Raw genomic sequence first — 25140 nt, 5'->3', positions numbered from 1 at the left:
TGGTCTTCCCGACAGAATGCTTCTGTTGCGACATCAGAATTTCTGTCGTAACGTCAGGAATGTCTGTCAACTACGGAAACGTGAGGAACTTCTGTCGTACAACAGAAATTTCTCTAGTTGCGACATGAATTCCTGCTGTCTTCTTCAACTGGGGTACCTTGTGGATTCTATCGCAGACGCAAGTAAATCACAAAGCTAATGAAGAAACACTGAATAAAACCGTGCATAAGCAGCCGCGTCTATTCGCTGGAATGCACGGTAACACTTGGCTGCGAACATATTGTACACCGCCGCACATTTCTGGCACCACCACATAGGACACATTCACGCGGCAGAGACATGCGGTTTTTTTCCAGGAATATTCGTGCGCCGCACGATAAATACAGAAGGCATGCACGACAGGAGCGCAATACGCACACATTCACCACAGCAAAACGAAAGCAATGCGGATGACACGGGTGTAACCCGCGCCACACGAGCGATGAATTCTCGTAGATTTGATGCTTTCTGACTGAATAAGTTACAACGCGCACGGAAACATCGCACACTGGACGTGTACCTCCGAGATCATGTCAACAATTTCTATTGCTACAGTAGAGGGTGACGAAAGCAACAAGTCGTTTAAAACGAAGTGACGGCGCAGGTTGCACGGGCAGTAGCGCAAGGCGTCGTGGGTGGGCATGGATGGGCTTCAAAACAGCTGAAAGTAGGCGGCAAACTTTCCGGAAGGGAGCAATGGGAGACTTGGCTCGCCAGCCTCGACCAGGCACGGCGGACCGCACAAGCCAGTGGAGTTCTGGGCTAGGGGCTCCACCCCCTCACTTTCCACACCTTTTTTTTTTCTTGTTTACTAAACCTTTTTATATATATTTCTTGAAATTACAGCCCAGAGAAGGCTTCCTAAGAATGGCATACGCGAATCTCGAAGGCCATCTTTTTACTGCCCGCATGCGACGGAAGCTCCTGGAAATCGAAAACACGTCATAGAATTTCTTTCTGCGCTAAAGTATAGCGGATAATATAAACTGTGCGATGGTTGTTTATGTATTGCAACATCTATATGCAGTTGGGCGCAACAAGGCACAAAGCGAGTGTGTGCTGGTTATTATTTTAGTCATAGCGGAGGCCAACCAAACTCCCAATTTCACAGGTGGCGCCACCCACCACCCCGTTTCAAAGTGGTTGCTCATAGTATCCATCCACCAATCTTGTTCTCTTGTTTACATGTGCTGTCGGTCGTACGAGTTGCTACGATGTGTTTGTTTGATCGTGTTTTTGCGTTTGCTGTAATGAATTGTGACATAGTTCGCGTGCACAAAAGTGCCAGAAGATAGCTTGTGTCTCGCTGCAAACTCGCGGTATGCGTGGTGCGCCAGGCAAACGTGGACCAACGATTTTCATGCCATGGAGTGCGTTCCCTTTGTCCGTGGTGGTTGTGGAGAGTTCGGTGGGCGCCGCAAAGAAATGATGCGCATTATTAGCGTTCCGCAGGTCGTCCACTACGCAACTGCATGTATGCAGGAATAACTTTGCAGCTCCGGCAACTTGGAGGGCGCTTTTCGACCGCATCGTACCATTTAAAAGGTGAGTACACGCATGCTGTGCTTGCTTCTCGTGTGTGCCTAGAGTGCCTTGCGGGCGTAAGAAATCGAACTCCCGCGACGACATTGACTGTGCCGATGCTTGCTGAGCGTTGGTTGACATAATTTGCTTGCGCAAGTTTATTGGCTTAATGCTAAATTGAAAGTCTTGGTGAGCGCTTCCTTCCGGTGAGAGGGATTAGGTTCGGCAACAGTCCTCATTTGCGCGAGCTGCCACTTTTCTGCTAAAGTTGGATAATAAAGACTCATCTGCCTCTTTACCTATTCTTACTGCAATGACGTTTCCTCTCTTACTTATGCTTCGGGGTTGAAAATAATGTCTGTTTACGCGGTTGTCGGTTTGTGAGCAGTTATTGGGAAAAAGTATAAACACCATGCAAGTGATCTTGCGCGCGACAGCGACGCGATGTAGATGGTTGTCGCGCTCGCTCGTTCCCTACAAGTCGTACTCCATGCGAGCGGTCTTGCGCGCGACAGAGACGCGATGTAGATGGGTGTCGCGCTAGCTCGTTCCGTACAAGTCGTACCCTATGCGAGCGACGACATTGAGAGCCATCTCCCCGGTGTTGCCGGTATGAGGGCAGCAAATGCGCGCCAAAAGTGTGCTTTATTAATTTAGTTTGCTGTGTTTTACTCAAAGGAGCAGCGTAAAACATTTCTTTAAAGTCTTGCAGTAGGTTCTTAACCTTGCACGTATCAAAATAGTCGTTTGCTTGTTCCGTGCAACAAGCGGTAGTACTCGACTGATGTACAATTCCGGCTTCGCGCTATTGTCTGTTCGCTCATAGCACTTCTGGGCGACGAGCGACGAATTCTAGATTTCCAGAACCAGGCGACAAAGAACGAGCGATATGTTCGCGCGACGGCCCGTTTTCTCGCTCAAAGCCGTCGCGCACAAAATCTCCCTCATAGGGTTCGGGCAAAAAAATTTAAGCAATTACGGCTTGCTACTACTACAGCTTACGTTTTGAGACAAGGTGTTTTGACATAACTTTGACATAACTAGAGATGACAAGGGAAAGTTGCTTAACTGATAGAAAAAAAAATGAATTGTTACGTAAACAAACATTTGTTTGTAATGTACTGTAGCTGTAGGTCTTAAAAATTTTATTGTCATGAAGAGGTCCCTATTATCACAATATTCATCAGTAACTTTGACCTTGTGCTCTGTTCCCACCCTGCACTGGTGCAAACATTGTTTTTGTGACTTTTTCTGTGCTCCTTGCATGTGTTCACAATGACTTCTTTAAAGTGCCACTGCTATAAGTTAACACAGAACCTATCTTGCAGGGGCAAGGCCGTGACCAACAACAGTGTCCACGTCAGGGAGGAGCTATGGCTGCAGCAGCACTGTGTGTAATCGGATGGTCTGGTCAGGTATGACTGAAGTGTATGTGTTTGCAAAAGTAGGATCTCGGTATCATTTGTCAATAAGTTTATGGACATATTACTCAGCAGTGCTTACTAAATAGGCTAAATATCTGCTGAACTTTATTCAACTTGCTGCTCATTTGTGTCCGTAGACATTATGTACACATTACCTTGTTCACTTTAAAACTAGACCTAGCATGTCTTGAGGTTTATTTTTTCTTGCATCAATCACTTGGCTGCACGTTACATTTTATTTTGCTTAGTGCACATTATATCTACCTCTTGTTATTTTGTTTTATTGATTTGAAACTTTCCTGTGTTACACCTTTTATATCCACTTTTTTTTTCGTTTAGGCTACACGCTTGTGCAGTTTCTGCACACGTAAGGATTAAAAGTGTAATGGGCCAAATATGTCACAGGTCTAAGCATGCAGCATGCTTACCATTGTTTAACATTGGTATTATAATTATTGTGAGGTTTACTTGCACGAACAAGACTAATTGAAAAAAGTTGGACAAGACAGTGCACTAGACTTCAACTTACAAGCTTTATTCAGAAAACACGCAATAAGGCCCCACCTTATGCTCAAAAATATCTGCAGACAGATGCATAAATAAATGTTCCACATGGGAGGAAACCAAAAAAGCCAATACTGCCCACAACAAACCATTACAAAGCATCCAGCAGGTTCTTCTCAAGGTACAACAAACACTCCTTTATCAGTGAGTTCCAGTGAAGGAGTGCTTACACATTCATCATCAGCCTTTGAAATGCCAAACACCAAATATTTCCTTATCTAACTGCCTGCCAAACCGTCTGAGCACTTGCTTGTTTTGAAAACACAGGTAGCATTTACGAGCACATCTTCGGCAGTGCCTGCTAGAGTGTTTACAGCGTTCTCGTGCTCCCTAAGCCTCTCATTCAAGAACCTGCCCTTTTGTCCAATACAGAACTTTCTACAGGGAAGTGAAATCTTGTATACCACCCCCACATTGCAGTTAAAAAAGTGGGTGACATGCTCCTTAGTGCATGTACCCTGATTCCCGGCGTTGCTTACCAACCTGCACATTCTTGCGAGCTCTAGTGGCGCTGAAGAAAACACCTACACTGCACTGGTTTGCCACATTGTTTAGCTGGTGGGACACCCCATGTACAGATGGCACAGCCACAGGGCGCCCACTGGCACGTGCGTTATTGCACCGAGCAGCTGCCAGATCTGTTTTTACCTCTTTAATGAGGCTCCCAGTAGTTGACACCAAAGTGTTATCGAGATACCCGGCCCTACATAAATGGCTCGCTTGTTGCTGAGCGCTGCAGGAAACCTGGTGCACAAGATTTAACCAGAACAGCTCTCGGGCAGCTAGGAGCTATGCATCCTTTAACATGGAGTATGCCAAACGGTAGTCGAGCAAGGGCTTCGTTTTCCTAAGAGAGTATATATAATAAGGAAAGTATGATTTAAAATTATACGAATATCGAATGATTGCAGGTGATCATCTTCTGGCAACTCATGTGTGAACTTGAATCCTACTGAACACTGTTCGAAAACACCCACAATGTTTTTAACAGCAAAGCCAGCACAACAAGAAAGTCATTAGCACTACCACATTGCCCACTGGACGTGCAGTAACGCATGTCCCAGTGGTAGCCGTGCAGCTCTGCCATACATACACAGGGTGTCCCACCGCCTAGAAGAAAGGTGGCGAACAAGTTTGGTGTAGGCATTTTTTCAGCACCGCTAATGCTCACAAGAATATGCAAGTTGGTAAACATTGCCGGGCATCAAAGTACATGCACTAAGGAGCATGTCACCTGCTTTGTTAACAGAAATGTAGTGGTGGTATGCTACATTGCACTTCCCTGTGGAAAGTGGTATATTGAACAAACAGGTGCCTGAATGAGTGGCTTGGGGAGTACCGGAATGCTGTAAATGCTCTCACAGGCGCTGGCTACTTGGCTGATCACTGTTAAAGTACCCATAAGTGCTCCCCATGTTTTCATAGCACACAAGTGCTCAGTCAGTTTGGCAGGCAGTTATATAGGGAAATGTTTGAGGTGTTTTGCATTTCGAAATCTGCTGATGAATGCATAAGCACTCCATCACTGGTACCAGCTAATAAATAAGTGTTGTGTCTTCAGAAAAATCTGGTGAATGCTTTGTAATGGCTTCTTGTGGATGCTTATCAGCTTCTATGTGCATTTCGTTATCCCCTATGTGGCACATTCGTTTATGCATCTGTCTCCACATTAACTGAGCATGCGGTGGCCTGTTTGCATGTTTCTTCTGAATAAAGCTTGTCAGTTGAAGTCTACCGCTTTGGCTAGTCCGACCTTTATTCCGTACGCCTTGTTTGTGCTAGTAACTATGTCACAGGAGCTGTGTCAACGCCAACTAGCCCAACCTTCTCCATTTTTTCACAATTATTTCTCAAGTTCCCAGAATAATAGACACGAGCTTGAATTTCTTTAAATGGTAAATGAAGGCCAGTATTCACTGTGCTGTAAGTACTACAGCAGTGAAGAGTTTTCTAGTAAGCTTGCTTTCTTTCTCTACATTTATTTATATTCTTCTTAAACTATACCCATTCATGCAAGTAGGCATTGTGGCAGAGTCTGTGTCCAGTTGCATCGTTTTCGACTTTGTCTATACTGCATAGACCACATAGTTGGTACATAGTTCAGTCTATTGATGCACTATCATTAAATAAGCATGCAGTTTTGCACATGCAAGATTGCCTGCTCGCTATTGCTAAAGCATTTGCTGGTTATTGCTATGTTGCTCATCAAGTGAACTTGATTTCAACAGCACCACACAGAACATCTGCTTGGCAGTGGTGTAATTTTAATAGTGACTATCAGCCAACAAGCTCTAAGTCTACAGCGGTCCAGAAATAATTCTATTACTTTGGGTCTCTCCACATATTTGGTTAGCACAGTGGGCAGTTTTCTATTTATTCTGCTTGGTGCTGTTCACGTGAGAATATTTTCAACTAGCAAGTACAAAGTGTAATGCTGTCAAAAGCCTTTGATTACTGGGCAAATGAATTGAAAGCATGGTACGTAATCCAAAAAGTATTTTTCACAAAATACTAGTGTCAAGAACAAGCATCATATGCACTGCAACTCATGGTTTTATGTTGGTATGCAGGTATCTCAAGCTAAGGGTGCTTGTGCATGTATTTTCCACATATTAGCTAATGCTTTAGCTACATGAAACTGTCTATGTTCTGGCTGCTGAAGTCAAATTTGTGGTTGATGAACCTGCTTGTTTTTGCTGTGCATTTACATTTCTGTTGTTTCTTAAGAGTTGTAGCCATGTGACAACTGATGTATTGCAGCAATGTCAAAGGTAGCTTCCACCCATTATTGCTACAGTGTGCCAACAGACACCTGTCGCCGTATTGGTGCATTTTCTGAGAACCAGCCGTATCCTCTAGGTGAAATTTGTAGTGTCGTTTTGAGTTTGCCAGTCAGTTCATATAACTTGAGGACAAAATTTACACAGTGAAGGAAGGGAGACCATACAACATGACCAGTGTTGACGGAATATTTTGATAGAAGGAATAAAAATAACACTGAATGTGTGCTTATATTGTGCACAAGTTCCTTCAGAAGGAAAATGTGAGTTGTAATACAAAGGCAAAAAATCACAATAAACAGTATTTGCGTAAAAAAAGGTGAATAGTCCGACTAATTTCTATCCCTTGTCATCTAGAAAGGACGCCTTTTTTCATGCATTCATAATGGGGGCTTGCTCACACGTCTTGTGGTATGCCTCTCTGATTTCTCTTGTCAATTTTTCACCGTGGGTGGAAACAGATAAACTAATTTAATCTGGCCTAAAGCCCTATCGCAGCAATGCACGGCCAAGTCAGACGAGCATGCCGGTCTTCTCAGTAAAATGTGGTGATTTCTTTGGTACATATTTAGTTCCTGGCCTGTCAGCTTCCTAACATTGGAATGCAGTACACTGCCCCTAACACACACTAGACATATTTCGTGGTATGTTTAACCAAGTGTACCTCGCTTGCCTGCTCGCTTTTCTCAGTTCGCTTGTGGACTGTGCGGCATACCTGCCTACTTTATTTTTTCTCTCGAAATATGTGTGCATAGCATTCCACAAGCGCATTGAGAAAGGCGTCCAGGCAAAGGAGATTTGTATAAATTACCACTAATATGTCTTGTGTCCGTCATTAGTAGTGTATTCTATGCCTCTGTTCATGTGTATGTTTGATCAAATGCACAGGGTCGTCAACTCTTGGCACGAACACGACTCAGCGTGACCACGCCCCGCGGAGTGCCAGCGTGCATGGCGCAGGGGGGATGTGGAGCTTCGTGTCATCTGCTAAAGTACGGGAGCATGCCATGCTTTAGCGAATGACACATGACATGAAGTCCCACCTCTAAGCCCCTGTGCGCCTGCGCCGCTTAGCTCCGTTGCACAGCCATGCAATGCGCGCTGGCAATCCGCGGAGTTCGGCCACTCTGCACCATCTTCGTACTAAGAATAGACGGTCTTGTACATGGGGCAGACTGGCCGCTGTATAAGCATGTGCCCAGGAGAGCACCATTATTCACTCAAGGGACAAGCATGCTCGTCCCACTTGACAATGCATTGACACAACTGGTGATGTACGCCAGATTTAGATTGTTCATCTCTTTTGTTTACTTAAGGCAACCGATTGATCAACAATATCACTGAGGCATACCATTTAAAAAAGAGGGACATCTGTCAGCCAGTGCTCATTATGATTGCATTACAAAGAGGAATACCCTCTAAATGACACGGAATAGTGATCACTCCGTGCTTATTTGTTCTATTTTTATGCAAGTACTGTTTATCATGATTTTGTACATTTGTATTGCAACTTGTGCCCTTTGTCTTAAAAGATCGCTTGTGCAGTGCAAGGGCACACGCAGTATAAATATTATCTTAAATTTTTGCACCAAAATTAATGTTGAATTGGTAGCTTTTGTGTCTTGTTGTCTTCTTTCTGTCCCTTGTATCACTCAAAAGGTAAACATTAACGTACGCCCACTTTCTTAATTACTTGCCCGTCAGTGTTGATAAACATGATATGTTGTTTTCAGCCAGAATATTCTTACCATTTCTCATTTCCGGTCAGCATAGTGCTAATCCTTTGGCTTTTTATAAAGCGTGCTAATATGTACTTCTGATTAATGCAAAAGTTAGTTCTAGTTGGTGGTAGCTGAACTTGGACATCATGACAAGTGCAAGGGCACACACACACACAAAGAGACACAGTCTGAACGGGCGCTAGACATCAACTGAAGGGCTTAATGACAAAAAACAGCAACGCACATATTGCGCAAAAACCTACAAAAAGATGTAGAAGGTGCAATTGTCCCTAAAGAGAATTCCGCTGCCGCTGTACTAGCGCTGTACTGTTACAACAAACATTTCAAACCTGGTCGCAGTAAAAGGAGCGTGCACACTGAGTTCTGAAGTTTGAAGTTGTGACGGGACTTGGCGCATTCGTCGCTGCAGTTTAGTCATGACGAAAATATAACTGCTGAGATGAGTGAGTGGTGCGAGTGGTTTTCAGAGCCCACAAGGGAATTCACTTGTTTTCAACCATGCAAGGGTAATCTTACTTTCAAGGCATGTCTCCAATGTTCTTTAGAACAAGGCCATGTAGTGTGTGATGGTGGTGGATTTTGGAGACTGGCGCGCGTAGGTCTCTAGTGTTGCGTTTCGCCTGCGACACGTGGTTTTGCCGGCGCGACTGCGGCGGGGCGGCAGACATTTTGGCCCGATCGTCGTCGCCGCAACGCTCATCGGCAGGTGTTTCCAGGCGCGACTGCGGCGATGCGACCGCAAAGGATCACCCTCGCATTCCAGTCATTGTGCCAGAACCAGGCGCTGCGAAAGCAGGGATCATCCTCTCATTACAGTCATGGTGCTACGGCATCGCTACAACAGGGTGCTACGAGATCGTGCTCGACATGGTGCTACGGCAGCGCTACGACAGTGTGCGTCACCATTAGCCCATTGTACATTCACGTGCTCGTCTTTTGAGGGGTTCCTTCTTGCCCTCAACTGCGAGAGTATAAAAACAGCTGCCCCGGACGCCAAAAGGAGGGCTCCGATTTCTTCTGTTGAGTAAAGTGCTCTCCCGTCTCTCTACTTCGGTCAACCTGACCGCCAACTCTTTGCGATGTTAAAATAAACAAGTTGTTTCGTTGTTACCAGTCGACTCATGCTTTGCCGGGACCTTCGGATGCTTCCAGTTGTACCCCAGGCCGCCAGGCCAACGCTACCCTTGGGGCTTGCGACCCAGGTACAACCACGGGCGTCAGCGCCGAGTTCCCAACAGATCGTACCAGCGGTGCGATCCAAACATCTGGTTGGCAGCGGTGAGATCGCCTCCGACTTCAAACAACTGTCTGCCAGCGGTGAGATCGCGACAACGGAGGCCAGCAGCGAAGAGATGCAGTTGACGGTATGCTGAGCAGCTCAACGACGATCCGGGAGCAGTGCAACGAGCCCTGTGTGATGACTGGTTGCCTGCAGCGGAACGACTGCGCTGGACTCTTGGCTGCGAGGTTTGGTGAGTGCGGGACTTTCTTCTTCTGAGCTTTGCCAGGCTTTTGTTAGTGTCAGAAACAGAGCTGGTAATTGTGGTTGTCGTTGCTGCCGGGTTAGTTTGCGGCAAGACAATAGTAGGCAGTAGAGAAAGCAGCATTCAGAGCAGCCATGGATTTGAAGTCGTTGCGCAAACTGAAATTGTTGGAGCTTGCAAGAGAGTTGGGTCTGGATGTCTCGGACAAACTCAGAAAACCAGAACTGATAAAGGCTATTCTTGAGTTAGAGGCTGAGGATGACGAGCTGTCGGAATGCCTTGAGACCATTGAGGAGAGGGAGACTGCAAAAAGACAGGAGCGCGAACTTAAAGAGCAAAAAGAAAAAGAAGAGCGCGAACTTAAAGAACAAAAAGAAAAACAAGAGCGTGACCGTCAACACGCTTTGGAAATGAAGCGTCTTGAGGTAGAGATGGAACGCGCTCGTAATGGAAGTCAGGCACACGGTGCAGGAGAACGAGTATTGTTCAAAATGACTGACCTGATGCGGCCGTTTAAGCTTGGAGAGGACATTGGTTTGTTCCTGGTTAACTTTGAGCGAACGTGCGAGAAGCAGGGGTTCTCTCGGGAAACGTGGCCACAGCGCTTGCTCACTTTGTTACCCGGCGAGGCGGCCGACGTAGTCGCTCGCTTGGATAGAGAGGAGGCAGAGGATTTCGACACAGTGAAATCGAGTCTTCTAAAAAAGTACCGGCTGTCTGCGGAGGCGTTCCGTCGGAAGTTTCGGGAAAATGAGAAAGGCAAAAGTGAGTCATATACAGAGTTTGCGTATAGGCTTATGTCGAACATGCAGGAGTGGCTCAAAGAAGAGAAAGCGTTTGGTGACCACGATAAAGTTCTGCAGTGCTTCGGGCTAGAACAGTTTTATAGTCGGTTACCGGAGAACGTGCGATACTGGGTCTTGGATAGGCCAGACGTTTGTACGGTGGCTAAAGCCGCTGAGCTAGCCGAGGAGTTTGTGACGCGTCGAGCTCGCGGAGCTAAGGACGGTCAAAAGGGTGAATTTGGCTCGAAGTTTGAGAGGCCGAGATTCACACCCATGAGATTAAAGGGGGACACGCGTAGTGAGGATGCGAGTGAAAGCAGTCCGACCAAACGTAAAGAGACGGCGGCAGCCAAACGCAGAAAGCGGTTCGAGATGAGGCGAGCGGGCGTTTGTTATACGTGCCAGAAGCCGGGTCACTTTTCGGCGCAGTGTCCGGAAACAACATCAAAAGTTGTGTTTTTTTCAATAGGCAGCACTGACGAGAACATGAAGCTTCTCGAGCCTTACATGCGAGACCTCCTCGTGAACGGGAAAGAGTGCCGAGTGCTTCGCGATTCCGCAGCTACGATGGATGTAGTTCACCCGTCTTATGTAGAACCCCATATGTTCACGGGCGAGTGCGCATGGATCAAGCAAGCCGTGGAAGCTCATAGCGTGTGTCTGCCAGTAGCAAAGGTGCTTATTGAAGGACCTTTCGGAGCGCTTGAGACAGAGGCGGCAGTGTCATCTATGCTGCCACCCCAGTACCCATACCTATTTTCAAACAGGTCCGATCACCTCCTGCGCGAGAAGGGGCTTTTGTTTGGTGAAGCTAGTGTTCTGGCCTTAACCAGATCGAAGGTTCGGGAGCTCGCTGCAAAGGCGGTAGTTGCGGGGCCGACGTTATCAAACAACGAAAAAGGGTCAGAGGCGCAGCAAGCTGATATTCAGAGCACGCCCGAACAGAATAAAATTGAGTCTGTAGCGTTGAAGGCGCCAGATACTGGAGAGGAAAATCCCGATTCGGGAAAGTTAGAAGAGCTATCTACTGATTTGCTCATCGCGCCTACGTCAGACGGACTTGATAGGTTGCTAAAAGTCAGCCGGTCGGCTTTGATAGCCGAGCAAAAAAAGGATGGCAGCCTGGAAAACGTGCGCTGCAATGTCAAAGAAGGTATCGCCAGGAAAACTGCGCGTTTTGTGGAAAGAGGTGGAGTCCTGTACCGGAAGTATCTAGACCGCAGAGGAGTGGAGTTCGATCAGCTGATCGTTCCTCAATGCTATCGTCAGGATCTGTTGCGCTTGTCGCATGGGGGTTCGTGGTCCGGACACCTAGGAGTTAAGAAAACTAAGGACCGTCTCTTGCAAGAGTACTATTGGCCAGGGTGTTTTCGGGACGCAGACCATTTCGTGAGGACATGTGACACTTGTCAGCGGGTGGGCAAACCAGGGGACAAATCGAGGGCGCCGTTGAAATTGGTACCTATCATTACGGAGCCTTTTAGACGGCTCGTTATTGATACTGTGGGACCTCTGCCGGTAACAGCCACGGGGTACAGACACATTTTGACTGTGATCTGCCCAGCGACAAAGTTCCCTGAAGCAGTGCCGCTTAAAGAACTCAGCTCAGTTGAGATAGTTAATGCACTACTGTCCATATTTGCGTGAGTTGGTTTTCCTGCAGAAATTCAATCAGATCAGGGCACAGTGTTTACTAGCGCTTTGACGACAACTTTTCTCGAAAGGTGTGGGGTAAAGCTGCTACACAGCTCAGTGTACCACCCACAGTCGAATTCCGTTGAGAAGCTCCACTCCGTCATGAAGCGCGTGTTGAGAGCGTTGTGTTTTGAACATCGAACTGACTGGGAGCTGTGTCTGCCTGGGGTGATGTTTGCTTTAAGGACCGCGCCGCATGCGGCTACGGGGTTTTCGCCAGCTGAACTGGTGTACGGTCGCTCGCTTCGATCTCCGCTTCGCATGCTTCGAGAATCGTGGGAAGGTAGGGGCGACGACCCAGTCGTGGTGGAGTACGTACTTAAGCTCCTCGAACGCTTAAGAAGGGCACAGGAGTTGTCAGGTGAAGCAATGACAAAGGCCCAGCAGAGGGCCAAGGTTTATTATGATCGGACAGCCAGGGCCCGTCGTTTTGAGGTGGGCGATGAGGTCATGATATTGCGCACATCGCTAAACAACAAACCAGACGTGCAGTGGGAGGGCCCAGCACGAATTGTTCAGAAACTGTCGGACGTTAACTACGTGGTAAGTCTGCCAGGAAAGCGGAAAGCACAGCAAGTTTACCACTGTAATCTGCTCAAACCTTATAGACAAAGGGAAGCAGTGGTGTGCATGATGGTAAACGTTCCTGAAGAGCTTCCGGTCGAGCTTCCAGGACTAGGCTCAGTGACGAACAGGGAAGACACCGGTCAAGTCATTAGTGACCTTATCAGTAAAGCACCGCTGTCGCCTGAGCAGAAAACCGAACTACACCAGCTATTACAAGAGTTTCAAGGTCTGTTCTCTGAGAGGCCTGGTAGGACTTCGGTACTTACTCATGATATAGAACTTACCTCCCCAGAGCCAGTACGATCCAAGGCGTATCGGGTGTCACCCCGCCAGAGCGATATTATGGAGGCTGAGGTAAAGAAAATGCTACAGCTCGGTGTTATTGAGGCAGGTGAGAGTGATTATACCTCCCCTTTGATTTTAGTTGAGGTACCGGGCAAGGAACCTCGTCCTTGCGTCGACTACCGCAGGCTTAATTCCATCACTAAGGATCAAATTTATCTGATCCCTAACATCGAGGAGCGCCTTGAGAAAGTTAGTAGCGCTCAGTTTATTTCCACCCTAGATCTTGTCAGGGGTTATTGGCAGGTTCCACTTACAGAAGAGGCTAGTAGGTATGCGGCGTTCATTTCACCAATGGGAACATTCCGTCCTAAAGTGTTGAGTTTTGGTTTGAAGAACGCGCCATACTGTTTTTCAAGTCTCATGGATAAAGTGTTGCGGGGACAGCAAGAATTCGCTTTACCGTATCTAGACGACGTAGCGATATTCTCCGCATCCTGGTCTGAGCATATGACACACTTGCGGGCAGTGCTAACCCGCCTGCGCGAAGCAGGCTTGACAGTAAAGGCTCCTAAGTGCCAGTTAGCACAGGCCGAGGTTGTCTACCTCGGTCACGTGATTGGTCAGGGTCGTCGCCGCCCCTCTGAAATAAAAGTGGCCGCTGTGCGAGACTTTCCGCAACCGCGCACCAAGACCGATATTCGGTCGTTCTTGGGTGTCGCCGGCTACTATCAGAGGTACATCCCTAGGTACTCTGATATCGCGGCTCCCCTGACGGATGCTCTAAGGAAGACAGAGCCTCAAACAGTCGTCTGGGACGAGACAAAGGAAAGAGCTTTTAGCGCCCTAAAGAGTGCCCTAACAAACCAGCCTGTGCTACGATCGCCAGACTATACAAAAGGGTTCTTTGTTCAGTGCGATGCTAGTGAGCGAGGCATGGGCGTTGTACTGTGCCAACGGGCAAAGGGAGAAGTAGAACACCCCGTCCTGTATGCTAGTCGTAAGCTGACCAGTCGTGAGCAGGCGTATAGCGCCACCGAGAAAGAGTGTGCATGTCTCGTGTGGGCCGTTCAGAAATTGTCATGCTATCTAGCCGGCCCGAGGTTTATCATTGAGACGGATCACTGCCCTCTCCAATGGCTGCAGACCATCTCTCCCAAAAATGGCCGCCTCCTGCGCTGGAGCCTCGCTTTACAACAATATTCCTTTGAGGTGCGTTACAAAAAGGGGAGTCTCAACGGTAACGCCGATGGCTTAAGTCGAAGCCCCTAACGTAGGAATCAGCCTCAAAATTGTTTGTTACTGATGTTTTTCTTCCTGAGGCAGGATTTTTTTTAACATATTGCTTTTGTTTAGTGTTTCAAAGTGATGATATGCTTTCTAGTGCAATTTTTCAATTTGTGGACGCGTTCTGAGTGATGCTAGACTACTGTAAGGAACTAGGCAGTGGTATAAAAAGGGGAAAGAGCCTGGCAGGGCTTAGTGAGGGTTGTGCCGTGCTTGCTGACTGAGCGGTTGAGTTTCAGCGTAGTTCTAACGCTTGCCGGGAACGAGAACAAAAATGTGAACTCTCCCGAAGTCACTTTGCAGTGTCCCGTGCGAACCTGAACTAGAGAACGAGGCCTTCTCTGTGCGCTGCGCTCAAGAAACGTCGAGGGACGCCCGACTTCGGTTATGAGCATCATCGAGCGACATCCCTCCGGACAGCGGATGCAGTCCCCTGTCCATCGGGATCTCCTTCCCCCGGCGGGGCGGTCTGTTGCGTTTCGCCTGCGACACGTGGTTTTGCCGGCGCGACTGCGGCGGGGCGGCAGACATTTTGGCCCGATCGTCGTCGCCGCAACGCTCATCGGCAGGTGTTTCCAGGCGCGACTGCGGCGATGCGACCGCAAAGGATCACCCTCGCATTCCAGTCATTGTGCCAGAACCAGGCGCTGCGAAAGCAGGGATCATCCTCTCATTACAGTCATGGTGCTACGGCATCGCTACAACAGGGTGCTACGAGATCGTGCTCGACATGGTGCTACGGCAGCGCTACGACAGTGTGCGTCACCATTAGCCCATTGTACATTCACGTGCTCGTCTTTTGAGGGGTTCCTTCTTGCCCTCAACTGCGAGAGTATAAAAACAGCTGCCCCGGACGCCAAAAGGAGGGCTCCGATTTCTTCTGTTGAGTAAAGTGCTCTCCCGTCTCTCTACTTCGGTCAACCTGACCGCCAACTCTTTGCGATGTTAAAATAAACAAGTTGTTTCGTTGTTACCAGTCGACTCATGCTTTGCCGGGACCTTCGGATGCTTCCAGTTGTACCCCAGGCCGCCAGGCCAACGCTACCCTTGGGGCTTGCGACCCAGGTACAACCACGGGCGTCAGCGCCGAGTTCCCAACAGATCGTACCAGCGGTGCGATCCAAACACTAGGTAACGTGCTGCACTGTTCTCCGTGTGACACTGCAATCTTGGAGGCCTTGACGCCACTCGTTCTTGCACTGTTCTCTGCATGGCGGTGCGCCTATTTGAATCAATTGTTTCGCTTTCTCTGTTAATTTCATTATTGCAAGGTTAGACTGTACGAAATATGAGTGTTTGCTGCCCTTAAAATGGGAAAATTTTATTAGTTTAATCCTCTACACAAAAATGAATTTCTTGGTGAGGTTGGGTTTAACCCCAGTTTTTTTTAAACTTGTTCGAGGGGCAGAAATAGGAAATAATAGAGTTGCATCAGAAATTGACGGATCTAATTAACCTATATCATATTGTTTTATACGAGTGCGTTTTAGTGTTAAGAATACTTCTCAGGAAAAAAAACACTTCATATCTATTGCAGGTACAGATTGGTGTGGGATTTGTGATGCCACTCAACAAGTGGCATTACATATTCAAGTCTGCTTCCGACGGAAAGTGCCCATTAGAGGTGGCATGGCACCTGTGGACACCAGTGCAAGCAGGTGAAAGCAGCCTGACTGGACAGGCCTGCCGGACAATGTGCCGCGCATCTTGGAAGCTTCTGGCAACACCGGAGAAAGTGGCTGCTTTGAAGAGTAAGTCAACAGTCACCTCATTTGAGAAACATAACTGCATATCTACAAGTTATCTGAATGAGTTAGCATTACATGATGTATACAGAGCGACAAGAAATGCCAAAGCAAGAATGAGGCAAGTGCCTATATATTATATCTTTTTCTTCTGCTGTATATGCACTGTGTCTCGACACACAATTTAAATGTCTCTGTGGGTATGAAAAACAGCACAAGATAATTTCGGGATATGGGTTTCCGGCGAAAATCGCCCACAAAGTTTCCCCCATAATCAGTTTCAATTAAAAACAATCAAGAAAGTCGGGTGGCTACACGAGCGGTTAATTTTGACAGGACCTTGATAGCTTGCATTCACCTGCTGCTCATTGTCTTAACAGAAGTGAACATTTAAGCACCTCATTGTCTTTGAAATTTCTAATGTAGACTTGGCATGCGTTATTGTAGCTTTTCACGCTGCAGCTTTCATTTCACTTTTTTGAAATAATGCTTCTCAAGAAAATTGGGTTCCGACACAGCTTGGCAAATTGTATGGTCTAAAAGAAGCTTTTTAAACTACTGCCGTCCAAAGTGTTGACTGTGGTCAACTGATGTGCTGCTTTACAATCTGCAGCATTCACAGCCATGCAATTTCAAAACACTATTCTGATTATTGGGATGTAAAAGTTATAAACAGGGATAAAGTGCCTCGGAAAGGGTGGCCAACGTTTCGTTAGGAGGACCTATCTTCTCAAAGGCTGCCTCGTCATCCTCGGCATGTTGGTTTTAAAGTGTTAGTAGAGTGACGTCACATGCAGTTGTCGGGAGTGGCTGGTTGTAAAGGGAGAGACTTGAAGGAGAATGAGCGCGGTCACCTGATGTCTGTAAGCATGATTCCTAAGACGTAGGAACAATAGTGGGAGTGGGAAGGCGGGGAGAAAAGGAGAAAAAAAGAGACCAAGAGGGAAACAAAGAACAAGAAAAGAAAAAGAAGGGCATAGGAAGGTGTTAGGGAAGCAAGAGGTTAGGGAGCATTCAGGGGTGTCTTTGGCAGCATGTTCTTGTGGCTTTAAAGGAGCCGGTGAGGCGGTCAGTGCTCGAGTAACAAAAACAACCCGAAAAGACATTAGTTGAAAGAATGACTTGAGTAGCATAGCAGCAATGCGTCGGATAATTTAGAAGGAGTTAAGAGGGCAGCAAGGAGTCTGGAATGCAGTGCATAGGGTAGCTGGAAGGCAGCGGCACGGTCTTTCTAGGGACGTTAGTCCCAGTAGCTCAACGTAGGTGTCGTCACAGCGGTATGCAGAAGTGGCGATACCCTGTGTGGCTGAGGCACTGAAGAAGGTATCCTGGCGCCTGGGATTTTGGAATATGTTGGTGAGGGTGTTTCGAAAAAATAGAATAAAGAACAGACAAATATGGGGGTGAACTGAAACTGGAATAACAAATAAGAGGGTGGCATGAGCAAAAGCGGGCGGAAGCAGATGTACATGGGAAAACATATTTATGCGAACATATTTATGGGGATTCTACAGACTTCCTATTGCGCTGCACTGACAGGCCCCACACATACCTACGATACATAGACGACATATTCATAATATGGTGACATGGTCAAGACAGCCTAGATAAATATGTAGGATTTCTAAATTCTTTTCAGCCAACAATAAAATTCGCATCAAAATCTTCAGTGGAGCGCATAAACTTTCTCGACTAAACAATATACATTGACACTGGGACACTAATGACAATGCTGTATGGAAACCTTTTGACAAACAACAGTACCTAGAATATACAAGCCACCATCAAGCCACATTGCAAAGAAGGCATCTTTAAAGGCCAAGCACATGGCTACATCACATGTGTGTTGAAAACCAAGACTACATAGATAGACTTGATCACCCTAAAGAAACCCTATCAAACGGGAACCACCCAAAGAGTGCCCTTCAGAAAGCCTGCACCGATGCAACCAAACTTGACTGAGCCGACGTGCTCAAGCCCCACCCTAGGATCACAAGAACAGTGCCTCTTCTTACTACTAAATTCTCACACTCCCAAACATGAACAACATCCTCAATAAATACTACCCAATTCTCACCAGCAACCAGAAACAAGATTTTTCCCGCCCTGCCCAGAGTAGTCTTGAGATGCAACACTATAATATTAAGGATATTCTTGTATGTGCCAAACTAAAAGCAACAACGAAGTTAGGAACCAGTCCCTGTGGCCGCCCGGGTGCTCTACATGCAAACATATTTAATCTACTACTACAGTAATAAGTACAGCATCAAATTACTCAAACAACGTAACTTCGAGTTTCATCTGCACATCAAGCAATGTAGTCTACTGTCTAGAATGTGCCACTTGTAGCAAATAATACATAGGTGAGACAGGACAAAAAAATCATAAAAGACTGAACGGTCACCGCGCAGATACAAAACAATTTACCTAAAGGAGTAGCCAGCCACTTCAATGAACATGTCATATGTGACAAAGCAAGGCTCTATAGACTACAAATTTCCGCTCACCTCGCTAGAGGAAATATCTGGAATCATACCTCATACACAAGTTTAAATGCCTACATCCAATGGGAATCAATTTAACACAGCAACTTAGAATCTTTAAAAACTTTAAAGCTGTAACTTAAATCGGAAAGCCTCATGTCATCAACCAAGGCACAAAACACATTGTGCCACCAGCTAAACTTAATTCTTAACCTCACTATTCCACCGTTTCTAAATTTTACCTGCTTACTACTCAATTTAATATATTCTTTCGTGTTTTAATGTTTATATCAACTGTATGACCCCTTTTCCCATGTAAACCTGCCTCCTCCCGCTTTTGCTCATGTAACCCTCCTATTTGTTATTCCACTTTCACTTCCCCCCTTTTGTCTGTTTTCTATCATATTTTTTGAACACCCTCACCACCACAATCCAAAATCCCAGATGCCAGGATACGTTTTTCTGCGCATCAGTCACACAGGGTATCACCAGCTCTATATACCACTGTGACGACACCTGCGTTGAGCTACTGAGGCTGACATCCCTAAAACACCATGCCTCTGCCTGCCAGCTACCACATTATTGCATCCCAGACTCCTTGTCGCCATCTTAATTTCTTCAACATTACCCGACGCGTTGCTGCTACGCTACTCAAGTCATTCTTTCAACTGATATCTTTTGGGGTCTTTTTTGTTACTCGCACACTGACCGCCAGACCAGTTCTTCTAAAACGGCAGAAAGATGCCGCCAATGACACTCCTGAATGCTCCCTAACCCCTCACTTCCTTAACACGCTCCCATGCCCTTCTTTTTCTTGTCTTTCTTTTTTTGCCTCTTGGCATCTCTTTTTTTCTCCTTTTCTTTTGTTTCTTTTCTCGCCGCCTTCCTATTCTCACGGTGTTGTGCCCTCGTCTTAGGAACCATGCTTACAGACGTCAGACGACAGCGCTCATTCTCTTTAAAGTCTCTCCCTTTACAACCAGCTGCCACTGACAACAACTGCACGTGATGTCACCCTACTAGTCCTTTAAAACTAACATGGCAAGGCTGACCAGGCCACTTTTGACGAAGATAACTCAAAAGTTGGTCAGCCTTTCTGAGGCACCTCATCCATGTTTATAACCTTCATACCACTGTGTGCTATTCCATCTGTCAGCCGCTTTCTTGATTTTAGATGTTCTGATTATTGAAGTTTGTAAGACATGGCCTATCAGCACTTTCGGCATACTTTCAGTGATCTCATTTTATTTAAGCATAAGAATGAGGAAAGAACTGCTACACAAAGAAAGCACCTCGAACATTAGTCGCATGTACGCTCTGATCTGCATAGCTGATCTTGTTCTACGCAAAGCATCCTAAAATTTTCATGCCTCTTGTCGGTGCCAAGAAAAGCAAGGTGCTGGGCATCATGCGGAATTCCAGCGCTTTCCGCCAGCCTGGATTAGAAAGGACTGTATAGTGTGGCTTTAACTGGCATTCTTCTGCCAAGATTCAATTGTTTTATGGATCAAAGTACCAGGTACTCTTGTAGTCGCATCAACACTCTGCCGAAGATTTCATTTCCTACATAAATATGTTTTTTTTAAACAGACGAGCATGAAAGATTGCTCTGTATTACGTTAAGATGCTTCTTTGGGCTTTTTTTACATTGAAGATGTAGGTTACCTTAGCTAAGTAGCAATATGGAGATTGAAAAGCAGAAAAAAAATGGCAGATCCCATGCACTGTGAGAATCGATGTACACGAAGCACACATTGTTTGCTTTGATTGACAATAATTAACGGTGATGTTAGTGGCAAGTTTGTAACTTTTCAGTGTTTAGTCCAATACGAAAGTGGCGAGTTGATGTTAAGCATTACCTTGCATGCACCACTTCTGTTTGTCTGCATAGCCCACAGAACACACAGGGAGATGTGTTTGCTTGAGGCGTTGTTGCGAGTCATTGTTCATAATCTCTGAGAAGGAATGGAGCGTTGTCATTGCCTCACATGGCGCACCACATCATGGCAGAAATATTAAACTTTAATTGAATTATGAGGCTGTGCATACTTCAATTAGCTATTGTAATTGTATGTATACAATGTATACATAAATTCGCGGTCTGCACTACATTTCACTGCGTAGCGAAGACGCTCCTGTTCTGTGTGACACTTCTTTCAAGTCTGGGTGTCCTCGACGTCGAGTGCACGCCTTGCTGGCGCGTGTTAATGGGCTCCTTCTACATACATGGCCAACACACTGTTGAGATTCCAGCTCAAAGCGCTCTCTTCAGACTAAGGACGATTCTAATGTTTACACTATCACAGCCCAGCAGCTGCATTTTTCTCGCATAGAAATTAAAACCAGCACAGCACGTGCAATACACACTAACGGTGAAATGCTGGGGCAGCAGCGCCGGTCAGGATGTGCAGAGGTGAGCGCCATCTAGTAATGTTGCAAGAAATCCAACGGCACGCATGACAAGACCATAGCAGCTGCAGCGCCCGTAATGTTGGGAGAAGAGGCAAAAAAAGCTTCACTTTAAAACATTAGTTGCCATCATTTGCAGCTAAATAAAGCTTGCAAGCCAGCCATTATACAGCTTTTACATGAAGTCTTTTATGCCTATATGGCAAATGCTAAAGTTACGACTTCCTCACCAACTGCACGAGCAACAAGTAAAGCTAACAAATGATAGAATGGACAAATCAGACAGCTTGCACCTTGCAGCTCCCCTGCATGCGTTAGAGACAGTGTAGCCAAATTGTGGCTCTCTGAATTTGACAGGAATTTGGGTGGTTGAAGAGCAGACAAATTATGCAAAATCAGAAGCCAAATATCCACCCCATAAGGCTTTGAGTACAGCTCCCATGTGTCTAAATTTTGCAGTTAAGCCAACCTCCAGATGAGAAGAGGCGTGGCTTTGGCAAAGAACATACAAAAATTCCATTTAAATCTGCAAAACAATGTGATGCATGTGTATGCATACTCACTGCAAATAAACCTGTGCTGGCTTGCGTCCTGGGTAGCATGTTTGTGTGTGACATTTGCTGCATTTTGTTATCTTAAACTTTTTTTGAAGTGATTAGAGCAGATTTCCTTCATTCACTTATTGCTAGAAATCATTGGAAAAACAATTTACTTATATATTTATTGCACTCTCCTTTTAGACTGCCTGGCGAAATACATAAGTGACCATCCAATGATGCCACCTGCACCACATCCGGAGAACCACCTTGCTTCCCAGCGAAAGCACCTTTGGAGCTCTCTTTTACACAAGCAGGATGCCAGAGCAAGCGAGTGGAAAAGTAAATACAATACAAGTCCAGTGATGCTTTTTCAATAAAGTGTGATGATATGCTACGTAGTATGGTGCTTTACATATTGATTTGTTATGACATGAAAATAGCCGCATCTTGGCAACATGTATATACAGACTGTACACTTCACAAGACTCAACATCACATAAAGATAACCCGTCATGAGCTTCTGAATGGCAATGGCTGCTCCTTCAATTCATCACACAACTTGCCTTTGACGTGCTGCGCCCACGATGATATCCAACGCAGTGCCCACCGTGCCGCCCATCACCCACCGTGCCGCCCATCACCCACCGTGCCGCCCAGCACCCATTGTGCCCAGCAACCGCCATGCTGCCCAGCACCCGCCGTGCCCAGCAACCACCATGCCGCCCAGCACCCACCGTGCCACCCGTCACCCACCATGTCACCCAGCACCCACCATGCCACCCGTCACCCAGCATGCCACCCACTACCATAATCCACCATGATGATGGCTGATGGATTCCACTATGCCCAGCATCGGGCAAATTTTCAATAGGGATTATTGTGTTATCTGCATGTTTGGGTCTAAAGATTGTTTTCAGATATTTAAGAAATCCTAAATCTGCCGCTCACACTAGCAGTTTTATGTTACTGACAAGTCATAATTGCAGTGTCCGGCAATATGTTTTTTTCATTTATGCAGTACTACCATATTTATTTCAATATAGGTCACCGTTTATTTGTGGAATGGTATTCGAAATGTATCACCTCATACTCATTGCAAAAAAATTTCGACCTATATTCGTGAAGAAGCTAGCAATATTCATCAGCTAATGGCGTTCCTTCAACGCACAGGTCCTAAAATCAGTCTGGAGATCATCCAGATTGGCTTCAAGAACTGCCGCTATCCAATGAACTCGATCGCAATGAGTACGTTATTTGGGCTGCCGAGGATGCCTGGAACTATGCGATAACGATGACTTCTCTGGCATTACCAACAAGGATTCAGTTTAAGGCATCGACTAACAAGATTTAGTAGCCGAACTTACGGTAAAGAAAGGGGTGTCATGCTCGAAGTTCTTAGTTTTTTTTAAAAAAATGATTCTCTTAAGTCAATTTCTTATTTCTTTACAGCGAAATCAATATGTAGGAGTAAACCTATATACAAGTAAGTACGGTACTTGCATGAACTCTGCAATGTACTAAAACAAAAGATGAGAAAATTTGTGGGCAATTATCTCTGAGGACTAAAAACATGCACAATCTTTTTGCAAACATGTGTTTTGGGAATACTATTATTTTAAACATTTATTGGTGGTTTTCAATCACCCTGTACACAGTGACATCTTATTCAGACGGATTTTCAAAATAATGTCATCATTAAGTGGAAGCTAACTCAATCCGCAGTGCTTTAACACAACGTGGAACAAATTTACATTTTAGGAAAAATGAGAATGCAACACTGTTACAAAGACAATGCACAGGCTTGCGTGTTACTATATTATGCACACTGTCACAGTTCATGGTCTCAATGGAGGAAATGTTTTATCCTCCTCGTATGGTGCCTTCAACCATGGATATTCTACAACGATGTCCTTCCACCTGTAGCATTCTATACAAACAAGCTAAGTGCTAGAGGACTAAAATGTTTCAAACTTGTAGCAGGAATTTCCTTGAGGTATTTCTTTGCCTTGTCATACTTCACATTGGCAAGCTTTTAGGGACTATGTACATACTTGGTACACTCAATCTTCCGTTTGGCGTGCATTAATCGCCAACAAACCATCACTCTACCAGACTTTATAAAAACAAGGTTGCCAGCGAGCTGTTCATAACAAAGGTAATTTTAGTAATGCCGCTTGGGCATTGCTTAGATCTGCTTCTTGTATAATGCTAGTCTTGACATTCTGTCGTGTCGTGTTAGCGTTCACAACTAAATTGGCTGGCAACAAAATGAAAATATAAGTGCTTTACGAAGTGTATGTATTTAACTTGTTTTGTGTTGTGCTTTGTGCTGCCATCAGAAAAGTTCATGCAGTAAGTCAGCAACAAAGTCACGAAAACGTGATAGTCCAGTAACACATTCTTTAATAAAGTCAAGACGGCACATAGTGAAACCATGCCCCTTTTCTCTCCACTCAAAGACACTCTGTGGGCCTCTGGTACAAACTGAAGCGCTGTAAGACAATCGAAAGTTTTTGTGTGCAGTTCCTTGTCCAACTCACTTTCTTTTGTTGAAATTGAGTTTGAAGAGCAGATGGAACGGAAGAATGAATATCAAATTACTTGCAAAACTAGCCAAGAGTGAAGAAACAATTCATCAAACGTTGCAAGAGTCGCATCGAAATAACGCCATAAAGGAAAGCACTGTGTTCAAGTGGGTCAAGCATTTTTGGGGGAACGCCTTGATGACCCTTACGACGATGCAAGATATGGATTCCACTCCACCTCATGCAATATGAAAGCATGGATTCTGTACGTTCTCTTGCGTTCCGTGACTGCCTAATGACTGCTTGCAGAAGCACTTGTTTTGGGAAAGTTGTATGTTCACCAGATTATGACATGACGTTTAGAAATGACGCGTTTGCAACAAGATCGTGTCAAAACAGATGACTCCTGTGAAAAAGTTTGAGCAAAGACAATGTTTCATTGATTGGAAGCCTTAAGTTTACAGATGCATTTCTGTAAACAGTTGTCATCGGCAAAGAGACGAACTTTCAAGTATACCTAGCTGAAGTTGCAGAAGAAAAGGTGAAATAATAAAAGTCATGCTTATTGTGTTTCCAGATTGCCATGTAATGGTGCACCGCGAATTTCTATATGAAGGTCAAACAATCAATGCAGCTTTCTACATGCATGCCCTGAAGTATCTGAAAATTTGTGTGACAGCGAATGAACTTTAGAGCCGGAAATTGCACAAAACATTCAAAAAGGATGTGTTCACAATGGTCAAATAATGTCCATCCAGCCTATTCAATGCACTGGCTGTGAACTACCACTACTCAACAGTTTGATGAGTGCACAGTGTGGGCAAATGCGCAATTAGCAAAATGAGTGAAGCTTCACGAAAGGAAAGAATGGTGTTATCCACCTGAAATTAGCCTAGTGCTACTAGGAAACCCATTCTTTTCTATAAGGAAAGCTGCTCAGTTGCAAGACAATTCATCCTGGCCTTCGGATTGAATATTGGACTAATGCATTTCCAGGACAGTTTCTCCACCCACTGAGCTAACAAGAGGCCAAAAAGAGGGCGAACTAATTGCTAATTGGAAGCACCAGAATTCTGAAAGAGCAAATCAGTTCTGCGGAAACCCACAAAGTGGCGCCCATCATATGAGCACTGCAACAGTGTCTTCATCAAGACAAAAGGTAACAGGTTGTTTTAAGGACCGAGCTCCAGAGGTACTATTTTACTGAGCTTTTATCATATGCATTGAGACTAAGGTGCTTTTACATACGACAACATGGCTCAGGCG

At 45.6% G+C, this 25140-nt stretch overlaps 1 protein-coding gene across 1 annotated transcript; it reads left to right on the top strand.

Moving 5' to 3' along the window:
- Positions 1-1202: 1202 nt before the first annotated feature.
- On the top strand, positions 1203-22638 carry LOC142583692 (uncharacterized). Its single transcript, XM_075694179.1, has 5 exons — positions 1203-1584; positions 2892-2978; positions 15711-15924; positions 21551-21688; positions 22520-22638. Exons 2-5 carry the CDS (start codon positions 2937-2939, stop codon positions 22636-22638), a joined length of 513 nt encoding a protein of 170 aa, XP_075550294.1. The 5' UTR covers positions 1203-1584; positions 2892-2936.
- The last annotated feature ends 2502 nt before the right edge of the window (positions 22639-25140 follow it).

This window comes from Dermacentor variabilis, chromosome 5 (genome assembly GCF_050947875.1).
Source record: "Dermacentor variabilis isolate Ectoservices chromosome 5, ASM5094787v1, whole genome shotgun sequence".
NCBI classification, from domain to species: domain Eukaryota; kingdom Metazoa; phylum Arthropoda; class Arachnida; order Ixodida; family Ixodidae; genus Dermacentor; species Dermacentor variabilis.
Note: the sequence above shows the minus strand (reverse complement) of the source record. Positions and strands in the feature narration are given on the sequence as shown.

Coding starts and splice junctions, on each gene's coding strand:
- LOC142583692 (XM_075694179.1), top strand. CDS start 2,937: ATGGCTGCAGCAGCACTGTGTGTAATCGGATGGTCTGGTCAG. Junction 15,925..21,550: donor GAAAGTGGCTGCTTTGAAGA/GTAAGTCAACAG, acceptor CTCTCCTTTTAG/ACTGCCTGGCGAAATACATA. Junction 21,689..22,519: donor CAGAGCAAGCGAGTGGAAAA/GTAAATACAATA, acceptor TTCAACGCACAG/GTCCTAAAATCAGTCTGGAG.